We start from the raw sequence: 13,342 nt of genomic DNA on the forward strand, positions 1-13,342 counted from the left end.
TCCTCAGGAGCAGCCGCTCGAACAACTTGCCCACGTGCGAGAGCAAGGTAATCGGTCGGTAACTGGAGGGCTTTCTCCTGTCCTTGCCGGGTTTGGGCAGGACGATGATCTTGCCCAGTTTCCAAGTTCCAGGGAAGTGTCCTACCCGGAGAATGGAATTAAACAATCGTGTCATTGCTGACACGATTGAGGGAGGGAGGTTTTGCAAGGCGAGGGGAGGAATACCGTCCTCACCGGGGGCTTTGCGCCTCTTCATCAACTTGATGAGGAGGCGCACCTCGCTGGGAGTGACTAAGTCGTCATCTCCCAGCTCGACTCCCGGCGATTCCGGTTTGAGGAATTGGATTACACCCTCTGACACCTCACGATGGAATGCAACCATCGAGGGTGCAGAGACATTCGGAGTGAACTGCCGCTCCAGCGAGTTGGCCAGGACTTCGGCACGAGCCAACGGTGTAAAACACCGTCTTCCCCCCTCGTCCTCCAAGGGGCAAGTGGGGGAAGGCTTGTTGGTGAGCCGGCGACAGATGCGGTGAAGGGGGGCCATCGTACGGTCGTCGGACGCGTCCAACAGTCCCCCCTCCCAGGAATCACCCCGGTAAGTCCGCATCTTAGTCGCCAGCTCACCCTCAAGTCGGTTGAGCTCGCGCTTAATCCTGGGACACCTAGATGTCGCCCAGAGCCTCCTCAGTGCCCTCTTCCGACGAATTAACGTCTTGAGGTGCACCGGGAGTTCCGCTCTGGGCCCCCCGCTGGGTACCAGAGTCGTCACTTGGTCAAGTGCTCCCCTGATGGTGTCGACGAGACGGGAAGCCGCCGTGTCGACCTCATCAGGGGTAGACGGGTCTTGAAACAAGGATTGGTCGGCCAGCAGTCCCGTAAAGGACTGCCAGTCGACCCTAGGCCTGAGAGGGGATGTCGCGACCCGAGTGATCCCCAAACCCACCGTGACCAAGATCGGTAGGTGAGGGGTACTCAGGTCGTACAGTGCCTCTATCGCTAGAGGGCACTGTAGCCCCTTGTGAACACACACGTCCAATACGTCCGGTTGGTACCGGGCCAACGTTGGAACGTGTGTGGGTTCGTTGGGGCCGACCACGCAGTAGTCCCCCCTTTCGGCATCCTCGTACAATCGCCTTCCGGGCGGCGTGATGATTCGGGAGCCCCAAGCGACATGTTTCGCATTGAGGTCCCCGACCACCAAGGCCGGATGGCGATCATGGTTCAAGGCCCGTCTAATATCGTCCTCGACAAAATCAGGACCCGGGGGTCGATACGCGGCATAAATCCGCAATTCGGCCCCCGGTACGTGGACCCTCACCCCGACCGTTCTGGTAGAGGCGAAGGTCAGTAGCTCAAGCTCCTCGTGCACCACGTCCCTCCTGACGAGCGCCGCAGTGCCCCTGAACGGGCGCCCGCTGGAGGTCAGTTCGTCCCGTCGGTACACGAAGTAGTTGGGCATCCTAAAATCTTGTCGAGGTTTGAGCTTGGTCTCGCCCAGGAGGATAACCTGCGGGTCATACTCCTGGGCGAGTCGGATGAGCTCCGACCTCCGGGACCCTATCCCGTCGGGGTTCCAGTAATTTGCAGCGAGGTAGGCCCCTTATTTATGGTCGCCCACACGCACTCGGCCAGCGCTATTATGAGTCCGAGCACGGTGGGCGTCTATTGTTCTCTCGGCCGCCTCGCTCGCCTATTGTTTGCCTAGTCGCTCTATTAGTTGCCCGTATTGTGACTCGCTCCTGCGTTCCCACGCCAAATTAAAGACCACGAGGACCAATCTTTATTTTCAAACAAAATATTTACAAATTACTTATTTCTATTTACATTCTCTCTATTTATTTCACAGCTATTTTTCACATACTATCTATTTACGGACATTTATAACTATTTATTCTCTATTTTAACTATTTTCTAACACAGTCTATTTACGGACATTGTCTATTTCTATTAAATCTCGCTGTACTTTGCGAACATATCTCTATTTAACTATTACTATATTTCCTATCTATTTTTAAACTATCAATGTCCGTCGCGAATAATATCTATTCTACATTTATTCATGTCCGTCGCGAACAGTAGTGTAGTATAGTACTAGACGTGAAATCATAGTCTTCTAATTTGACTATAAGTATATTATCAAAATTTTTTTTTGTTTGTTTGTTTCATCTAAAAATTTTCGAGAGATGAAATGTTATTTGCGTAATTTTTGCAACTTTACTGGAGAACCATTTAAATTAAAACATTTAAAAAAAATATCTAACAAAAAAAACTTCTTCAACTATTGGAATGAAGTAAATTTTAAGTTCAATTGAGGCCGTCAGCGCAAAAGTGGCTTTTTTTTTCCTACCTATGCTGATAGCCTTGAGAGGCTATTTCAGCCTCGCCCTAACGTTTGTAGGTGAGCTGAGAAGATCCGGCGAGAAACTCAGTAGGCTGTGTCTAGGGGTTAATTCGCTCGTCGAGCCCTTCGTCGCAAGCGACGGGTTCGACGAGGACGGTGACCGGTGTGGCTTAAGCTTACCATAATTAGTATGGAGATAACGAGGTTTGAATTAACTTTTACAGTGCTTCGCTGGCAAAAACAAAACGCGCAAAAATTATGTTTACCAAGCCATCTGTTATCAATGGGTGAAACTAGGTATAGGCCAGTTTTGCATCAAATTTTTGTATATTTTAAATAATGTAATACGTAAGCACGAATATGAAAAACTGTGGGTTAGGCCACTTTTGCGCTGATAGCCTCAATTAAAAATATCGAATTGTTGATGCTGATACCAAAAAAAACGCACCTGCAATAATAATTAAAAAGATAAATTTTGCCTTTCACCCCTCGTTATGATATTCTTAGAGAGACCATTTTTCCTAAAAGCACGTGCTACTTTTCTTCTAATTTTATGATTTTTTTATGTAGCAACTAGCGAAATCCGGCGGTTCTCCGTTCTGACTGTTAGTAAATGTATGAAAAACACTGATTGCTTGAACACAGTTTGCGCGCCATCTATTAACCATTGGTGGTACTATTATTAAAAACTCCCTGAAATGCCACACACAGCTACCAAGTTTCGAACCAGTTAGACAAGCTGTGTAAATGCCTAGATGGCAATATACAAAGAAACTTTCGTTGTATTATTATGTGTGAAGACATGGACATAAAAGAGCATAAGTGCAAAGTAATACATCCATAATGCTGATTTTTTATGGCATAATTTTCTTACCTTTGTTCCCGACAATATATTTGCAAAAAATCCTTCCTCTGTATTTTCTTAGTTTATTCTCATATTTCTCAATTTTCATTTAATGATGTTCTACATTTATCGTCGCGTACTATAATGTCGTGTGTGTTGTTTAAATGGGTGGACGACCTCACAGCCCACCTGGTGTTAAGTGGTTACTAGAGCTCATAGACATCTGCAACGTAAATGCGCTACCCGCCTAGAGATACACGTTGTAAGGTCTCAGTATATTTACAACGGCTTCACGGCAGAAATAGGCGGGGTGGTGGTATCTACCCGTGCGGACTCACAAGAGGTCCTACCACCAGTCAAAATGTGATTATGACCGGTGTTAGCTCAGTTTGTTAATACCAAATGTTTGAGCTATAAAAATTTATGAATCTAGATTTAAAAGCTGTAATAAATTAGTGTCCATCTAAATTTCTTTTTGTCTGAAGCACACATCAGTATTGTGGTTAGATTTATAAGTGTTAAAAAGAGCTTAAATGGGCCTTTTAATCAATGTTTATCAGTCTGCCTAACTGTCCAGAATAATCTTCAGTATGATTATTACAGTCCGATATTTAAGACGTACAGTAAATTTGAAACAAATAGGAAACTCTAGAACGATTCGTTAAATAAAACTGTTTAATATTTTCATTTGTTTAGATAAGTAAAATATTTATCTCAGCTAGTATTAATCGTACTAGAATCTACAGACTTTATAAAACATTGATTGCGCTGTCGATAGGTTTAGTCACAATCACAATGTGAAAACGTCTTCAAGTTCTAATAATACAACAGAAAATCCTTAAACACTAAAAAGTAACACAGTAAATAAGATTCGATCATATCAAATCATAATGGTACTATGTAAAATCGTAGCAATCCTCCAATCATCGTTACGGCATTCCATGGGGTTAACTGAGTATGAAAACATATCAATAATCGAAGAAATATCTGACTTAATGGAGCTCAATTAAGCCTTACCGCTGTTCTCTTTATTGTCTCCATCAAATTCAATCTTCGTAAACATTGTAAGATCAAGTGCATGTCGTATATAAAGCGACGAGCGTTTTAGTATAATATATATTTTTGTTACTAGAATTTAGATTGATTAATGCTTTAATGACCACGAGCGAATGCCAGCTATTGTTTGCTTGTAGTGTATGCTATAAAATTCACATTCATTGCTACGACCCGTTTTAAAGGTGTTGCTGGCACTACGGTAATGGTTTCTTGTACGGTTGATGTTACCATCTTGCGCAGACATAGCGACAAACTAGTGTGATTGAGATCGATATCTTTGCATACTTTCGAATCAATTATAGAAAATACCGAATTGTGTTTTAAATAGAGTCTATGGTACTTTTGGACTGAGTTTTGTCTATTAAAAGAGCTATCAAAAAATGAATCGAATCATTGTCGATTTCGAAATTATATTTTTCTTCGTATCAATAAATTCAAGGATCAAAGTTTATAAGTAGCTTTAGATTTTATTTAAATTAACTAATAGTTATTATTAAGAAGCCAAATTAAAATAACGCACATACATACATACTTATATATTCAATTTTAATTTGAATTCGTTCCGAAATCAAATTAGATTTAGTTAAAAAGGCATGTTTTCAAAATGTGTTAACGTTTTATTATTACAAATCTTTTATCTATTTCAGATAATTGTGTATCGCACTGAACACGAATACGTCATACCTCCGAGCGAGAACATTGTTACCGAACACAGCCCCGTTCCGCCTCGAAGGAATCGCTCTCAGAGCTCTCGCGCGACCTCCCTGTGCGATGACGACAGAACATCTCACGGCGCCGAATCTCTTACCCTCGACACCCACATGGCTCTGCACGATGACGTCGATGGACGCGACCTCCGGCATGAGAGCCCCGGTTACGCGACGGTCGACAAAGTACCCTACACTCCTAGTAAAGGCCTAAGACGGTCTGTTAGTGCTACGCCACCCGTGAGACGCCGTAAGAGCAACAGTTCGGAACGAAAGTATTACACGGTCGGACCTAGCAAAGCGGGTCCCGATCGACCTCCGCGAAAGAAGTCCTCGACTAGCTTAATGACTCTAGGCAGCTACACAAAACGATCGGTCAGCAGTGACATTACTCAGTACGTGGAAATCGATGACGCGTTCGAAATGAACAAGGATCTGAAGTCAGGGGAGATAATTAATAAAATGAAAGATAGACCTCTCCCTCCGCCACCGAGACCGCCGAGAGGATCGAGACGCAAGAAGAAAACGAGAAATTATGGTGAAGGAGATCCTACTACCGAATCGGAAAGGAATGTAGAAGCAGAATTTGATAACCAAGAGGAGATAAAAAAGAATGAAGACATTGTCGAAATAGAAGTTTCCACGCAGACAGATCCTTTACCAGACGACGTCGATTTTGAATTGGACGAAAATCTAGACATTTCTATGTCAAGCTCATTACGAGATATAGTTGATGAAGATTCTTTAATGACCAGAAGCCATCCTAGACTAACAGAGAGCCCACGCACGTCTCGACCTACATCAAGATCAGAAAAATCATTAAAATTTTCCGATCCAAAAATATCTGAATTGTCAAAACCTCATATTGGTCGAACATCACCAACGGTCATTTTGGTCGAAAAACGAGTCTCGAGTCCTACCAGAATCAATGAGCGTGATGTTATGTTAACTGAAGCCTCTTTAACAGTTCAGCCCATAGATATTGATGAAACACAAATACCTGACGTTCCTCCTTTGCCCCGATCAAAAGGAATCTCAGGTACAATTCAGGGTTCTAAAAATAGTACGCCATTATGTCAGGGGCAAGCGGTCGAACGTGTTGCTGACGCAACCAGAGATGTACAGTTAGATAATTTAGTTACTCAACGACTTCAGGTGAGAGACTTAGACGTCGGACGTCTTAATGTTTCCGAGCTCCAGGCAAACAAAATCTTGGTCTCGGATATCGAAGGCATGACTTTACAGGTATCTGAGCTTGATTCCAAATCTGGTCACATATCGGTGAGCGGTATCGAGTTTTCTCAATCTGTGATTGACGAAATCGTCAAAAAATTCGCTGAAATATCAACCGGTCACGGGCCATCTCAAAACGAACTTGTTGTCGAACGGTCTCGTCCTGTTAGTCACGAGGAACAAACTCAAACAGAGGAAATTAAAGAAACGAAGGAGAAAATCAAACAAACTGTTGAAGAAGAAGCACCGGCGAGGCCATCTCCACCACAGCGACTTGGAAGCTCAGATGACGGCGCTGCACCACCTCTGCGACCACCTCCTCCAGACCTAACGCCCCTATTGTATTCATATCTTCAAGACTTAAGTATACCACCAGCGTCGCTTGCCCCTCAGCGGCCACTACGAGAACGACATTTTCCAGAATTCCATGAACCTCAGCATCAGACCCCGCCACCTCCTGCTCGTCGAGCAAAGCGGAAACCGACTGCCCCCCATACAGAGTCCAGCTCTGATGACGGTCGTCTTAGACCTTCACCGCGACGCATGCCTCCCCCCGTCCGCACCCACGAAACCTCTATAGCAGAAGCCGGTGTAAATTTTTTGAGAGTGTGTCAGAGTTCAATCAGTAGGACGCTGAGGAATGTATTTAATTCGTTCATGGCTTACATTAACCGTACAGAGGATAAAAGGGATGCGCAAATGGCATTGGTAATATTCTTAGTTCTGATCGCAGGTTTGATAATGTTCGGTCTGAGCGATAGTAAAACAATACATCATCATCATTGGGAATTCTTCAATCCTCCGGACGGTAAGCCTTGAATTCCTAATAAAAAAATAGTGAATGCAGTTTATATTTTATAAGTATTGTACCTAGCACCTACTTCTATACTAATTATATTGTTGAACCTTGAACCTTTGAGCGTAATCAATCATATTACGATTTGTACGAAAGCCAATGTGAAAAGCCAGAAGTGCATTGTTAACTAATATTAAATTTATAGTCTAACTGTTACGGTTCCTTTATATTGTATTTATATAAAAACAATTATTAACCTTTGATATTTTCGAGGCATATGAACAAATGGTACGACATTAGAGCAATCAGACGACACACACAGACGATAGAGAGATCAGAGCATTTAGGCATGGCTAACACACCGGATACATAGCATGTGTATTTGCTGCATTCGTTGAGTTGACTACCACATGGATAATTTTATGCTTATTGATTTATTTATTTATCGCATGGCATTCGTTTACACTGCGTGGTTATAATTTAAATTTACAGTTTGTGAAATAATCGATAGCTTCTTCTGTTACATTTTTGAGATCTTCCATTTGGCCTGCGAATTTCGTTAGTGGGCATTCCATGACGATGTGGCGTACAGTTTGCTCTGGCCATCCGCATTCACAGCTTTCGTTTTCCGTCCAGCCCCATCTCTTCCGCAGTTGGTTACAGTGACCAACTCCCGTTCTCAGGTGGTTAAGCATGCACCTGATTGGGCGTTTTACTTTGAAACCAGGTCGGCGGGAGTGTGGATTCAGCTCGAACGGTTCAGGTGGGATGCATCTGGCTGACCATTCTTTAACCGAGGCCTCGTTTGTGTTCCAATTGGAGTGTGGTTGGTGTGCCTGTAATGCCGGTGGGTTTCGTGACTTCAATCTCATCGATTTGAAGCTGGCTAGGTCCCTGTTGATAGGCAGCTCGGGTCGTCTAAGCGCCTTTTCTATCTCTGTGTATAGATGGTGGGTGCGGCGAAGGTGGGGTGGGGTAATGCTGCTCAGAGCCGGAAGTCAGTGCAGAGGGGTTGATTTTAAGGACCGCGTGATTAGGCGCATGGTGTGGTTTAGTTGCGTATCGACTACAGTATTATTGATTACCGCGACCAACACAAGATCAACACCGGCGGGACTAACTCATTGGTCCATCGATTCAAACTCGATTGCATTTCACTTTTTCTTGTACTTCCCTGAGCCCGAACCCTGTGTGATTTAATTTATAATAAATACGTTTTTACTCCTTCACGGAAATCGTATACATTTGAACGATTAGCATTTAGTTGAACCCAGAGCGTTTCAATACCATTGAAACTTGGACATTATATCTTAACGTGCATGGTGGAATTCAAGATTTGATGTCTATGGATTTCCCCTAACCACTGTGTCTGTTCCGGTATCTACATGCTCCCTTTTTTAAGAATTAATTTATGAGCTAAACGCAAGTTTTGTCATTCAATGTCATAGGCAATCCGTGTTTCTATTCTTAAAATACGATTCGAAGGCACGAGTTCGAGTTTGATTGCCCTCAAAAATGATGCCCTTAGTGTTTTAAAATGATAAAGAAATTTAAAATTTTTGCATACACGATTAAGAATGAACTTTATGTCGGTAGTATCTCGATATTTATCTACCTAATCAACGTAATTGTAAAACAACTACCAATGAATTTATTGTAAAAATAAAATTGTTGTACGTTCAAATTCGTATTTCATAAGGACCTCGAATGTCAATAAGTTCGAGTTGATCTTTTTTGTAATCTTATTTTTAAATAAATGCGATCAACAGAAGTGATAACACGCTCAACGAATTAAAAAAAAAATATAAATAACTATGCTAAGAAAAACGAGAAAAGATTTACATTCAATTGGAATGGAAAACGTTGTTACTTAAATTCTTTTAAAGCCAAAACATTTAAAAAAAATTTTTGATTTTTAATGACGTCGAAATATATCGACGATGTATTTTAGTTAATCGATACGCATCAACGAAGATAGTTACTAAATAGATCAAGCTTGTCTTTAAGCTTTTTAAATACATAGTTCTCAATGTTGTAGTGTTTAACAGAAATGATTAATAAGCCTTAGTAGTGTATCTAATTTATAATTATGAAACCATAATTGTTTATATCAATACTTAAAACCGTAACATTTAATAAAACCAAGGATAATCAAATTGGTATTAACAAAAAAAGTATTTGTCTGGGTGTATTAAAAAAAATATAACATTAACATCACAGTACGATCGCTTTGGAGTTTCAGTTCGATTCTTTATAATTGAGGAAATTAGTTTCAAAGGATAAAAATCGTCGTGTCGTTAAAAATGTGAAGTACCTACTAGAAAATTTTTTCAACTTGTAACAATTAAATCATACAAATATATTATATAGAAAAGGCCACCTGCAATATGAATTACGATTGGAGTTGAATAGGTCAGGGTAAGTAAGGCGTTCGTACGCACCAGATAACGCAGAAGAGACAATTTCTAAGCATCTGTTTGTGTTTTATGATCGATAGTAACATTACCTATTCAATCACAGAACTTTATGTCAATATTATAATGCGTTCGAGTTCACTCGCTTTTTTTAATTACAAAGAAATATTTCAACAAATGATTTAGAAAAAATTAACAACTAAAAAAAATGAATTGTAAAAAAGGTGAATAATAATGTGATCACTAAAATTTACAATAGTAAGAGGTTAAAATTTCATGAACGAAACAAATCAATTTATCTAGTTTTTACCAAAAACTATTTATGCGATGTTATTTAGTTGTATTACGTTAGCGGCTGGTGTATGCATTTTTGTATATTATTTTCTCGTCTCTCTTGTAATTATGTAAATTGAGAAAATAAATTTGTTAAAAATTTGTTTGTTTGTTTTATTAATATTACTCAACATTCTCGAATGAAACTCAAAAAGTACATGAATTTTAACGAATAAATAATTTTACAAGACGATAATATAATAATAGGTCAATAATGAATGCAATAATGAGCTTCGGTAAGGTAAGGGTGACATTTGTAAAGCTGTCGCATTTATTACTATTTTAGTAGTAGTTCCATTTTTCCAACCGGAAAGACGAAGGCATCACGGCAAACAGCTCAATACTGTATGCTTAAATACATTTTCTTCTTCTTTTTTTAAGTAATTACCCTCCTATGATGCCAATTGGGATAAAATTAAATGGAACGAGATGAGATGGGATCAAATAAGTCTCAGTAAAACGGTGATTATATACTGAATCTTCAATGGACTTTTTGGAAGAATCCAAGAAGCCTCTTTGTTTCATTTACCCATATTTGTGCACTTTCACAGATTCTAAACAGTTTATAAGCCGCTTTAAAAAAACATATATTTAACATAAAACTAATTTTATTTAACAAATATTGTGAAATGAAGCGTTGTTATGCTAAGCTATCCTATGAGCAAGAAGATACTCGGTGCAATGTTACAGTAAGCCTAGCGTTGAAAACGACAATTATCCGAGATATATTGCACTGAGTCTAGCTCTTTGCCTCTCATTAAAAACAGAGCCGGTTCTATTACAATCTATACTTTTATTAAAATAAACTTTAAATGTACTAGACAATTAAGAAAAAAACTAAACTTTTGTTAGTTTTTTTTTTTTCTAAACGTACTGTGATGGTATGCGAGATTATTCTGACTGATACAAAAATCTGAAATCTGAAATACGTACATAACAAATGCTCAAATGATTGTATACATAATACTCGTATAACAGCGTGTAATAAAAGTCAAAACCGCAAAATTATAATTTGCGTAATTACTGACGGTAGGACGTCTTGTGAGTCAGCACGGGTAGGTTCCACCACGTAAAGCAATAATGCGTTTTGGTCGGAAGGGCGGGGCAGCCGTTGTGCTGTTACAAGTGAGACCTTAAAACTCATGTCTCGAGGTGGGTGACGGCATTTAAATGCCCATAGGGGCTCCAGCAAACACTCAACACCAGGTGGGTCGTGAGCTCGTCCACCCATATACGCAATAAATAATAATTGTAACTGATTTTTTTTAAATTCCTAGAAAATCAAATGAAAATCGAAAACCACTCTTGTATGCCGTAGAATGATCTGTTGGTGCATAAAGCCGTCCTCTCATAATTTATACTATCAAATTTGTCTAAGTACATCACCGCGGCTTCGTGTCCAGTTAGAGTAGCAGGCGACCGCAACGAGTATTCGTAAAATATTCTGGTACAAATTAACTTTTTATGCAGCTGTTAAGACTCCGATATCATATTTGATGCCATAATTCGAAGAAAGACTAACTACATTGTTATGCAACCTTATAACGATCGAGTATCGACTGACGATGTGTCAATCACAATATATATTATAGTGTCTGGTTTTTTTTTGAGATTGTTTACATACGACATTCCTGGCAATAATTATCTATTTTTTTAATCTTAAGCTGGCAGATGAGCTAGTGGTTTAATTAATGTCACTATGAATAAAGATATGATGACCACCACCACTCTGCTAACTGAGAAGAAGTATGAATAGAGAAGGCTCAATCGACTGTCAACTCCTTGAATGACTCTTGCATACATTTTAGGCGGTGTAAAAACATAGAGGTACAAGAGAGCAAAGCAATCTAGCAGGGAAATTTTTCAGTGTCCTTTTTAAGACATTTGATATTAGAGCTTTGGACGTATGTACTCGACGTTGTCTCTCGCATTGATTTCCAGTAGGAATTCTGGCTGAATGGAAAGAGTGAGGTTGTGCCTTCGGGTCTTTTTGTAGTAACTAATATTGTTGTAATTATACTTGAGACCTTAGAACTTATATCTCAAGGTGGGTGGCGCATTTATGTTGTAGATGTTACTGGAGCCCATTCCAGTAACCACAGCACCAGGTGGGCTGCGAGCTCGTCCAACCATTTAAGCAATAAAAAAAGTCGAATAGGAAAGGCACAGTGTACTATTTCGCAACTGGAAGCAGAGTGCAAACTTTTCTTTTCTTAGTAACATTGCGTCCTTCCAAAATATTTAAAGTATTGTTCTTTGGTCAACAAATTAAAGCCATGGAGAACACCGGATACATTTGTCGGCACGAGAGGCAAAATATCAGGATGACTTTTCACACAAATCGCTGCTATATCGATAACTATGTTTTATGAAGATCTTCCAATAAATTTTAATTTTTGAATTGCCAACATCCTCGTGGAAACCTATAAAATATATAAGATAATAAAATCTAAAGAAAACTCAAAAAACAATAATTGACACATTTTAAGATAAACTTTTTCTTATCCTGATCCAATATAATATGTATTTGGGAAACTAATACCATAAAATAATAATTATTATTTTTATTTATTTTTATTACCAGAGCATGGCAGACGAGCACACGTCCCATTTGATGGTAAGTGGCTACCGTCGCTCATGGACGTCAGCAATGCCAGGGACAGAGCCAAGCCGCTGCCTACCGCTTAATACTCTCCACAAGCATCGTTTCAAGAAGGACATCAGGAAACACCGTGGAGGGGAGCTCATTCCAAAGCCGGGATGGTACGTGACAAAAAAGATCTCTGGAAACGCACTGTGGATGAACGCAATGGCTCTAGGTTGTATGGATGAACTCTACCTCCGGGCTGGGCGGTGCGATGGTAAAAACGAGATGATGGTATATAATACAGAGGGAACCGAAGTCCTCCCGCAGACCCAGACGTTCCAAGTTCAAGTTCCAAGTTAATTGGGCGTTTTGGAGTTGGTGAAAATTACCATAAAAGAATCCGCTACATAGATTGATAAATAAAATATAAAGATAGACGAAGAAAAATAAAAGATAGAGTGTTAAATTAACCGATAAATACTATGCATAAAGATCTATTAAAATTCGAATGTTCAAATCATTGATAGCTCGTACCGATTTCGAGTTTTGCTTCTTTTACGTGTCGCTCAAAATTTAACGATCAAAAACCCTCGTGCTATTTTGCTCATACGACTATACATGTGCTAGTACCAAACCATAAACACGTTTTGAATTAGTTCCATCTTCACATTAAATTTTGGATGTTTTCGCTCACCATCAATGATTTACGGAGTTTTAAGTCAAATTCAAATTCAAAATCATTTATTTCAACTTGGATGTCATCAAAAACACACTTGTTGAATGTCAAAATGTAAAAGAAAATGTTAACTCTACCACCGGTTCCAAAAAAAGCCACAGTCCTGAGAAGAACCGGCGAAACAAACTCAGCGGGCTTTTTTTTTTTTGTATTTTCTCAACTATTTTCTTTTTTTTTTAAACAAGAAAACATATTTACAGTATACAAAAAAACAAGTCAAAAAAATACAATTCAAATAAATAATAATAATAATGAAAAATGAAAAGGCCAGGAGCGAACGCCTCATTCCCAC

At 39.8% G+C, this 13,342-nt stretch overlaps 1 protein-coding gene across 1 annotated transcript in view; it reads left to right on the plus strand.

The window, feature by feature from the left end:
* The window catches only part of LOC101746166 (uncharacterized), a 28,055-nt gene extending 18,224 nt beyond the window's left edge, over positions 1-9,831 (plus strand). Inside the window, exon 4 of the mRNA XM_062670726.1 lies at positions 4,892-9,831. Coding sequence (XP_062526710.1) covers positions 4,892-7,003 — 2,112 coding nt within the window. The 3' untranslated portion in view covers positions 7,004-9,831. The remainder of the gene's footprint in view (positions 1-4,891) is intronic.
* The last annotated feature ends 3,511 nt before the right edge of the window (positions 9,832-13,342 follow it).

The sequence above is a fragment of the Bombyx mori genome, chromosome 1 (genome assembly GCF_030269925.1).
Source record: "Bombyx mori chromosome 1, ASM3026992v2".
Lineage (NCBI taxonomy): Eukaryota > Metazoa > Arthropoda > Insecta > Lepidoptera > Bombycidae > Bombyx > Bombyx mori.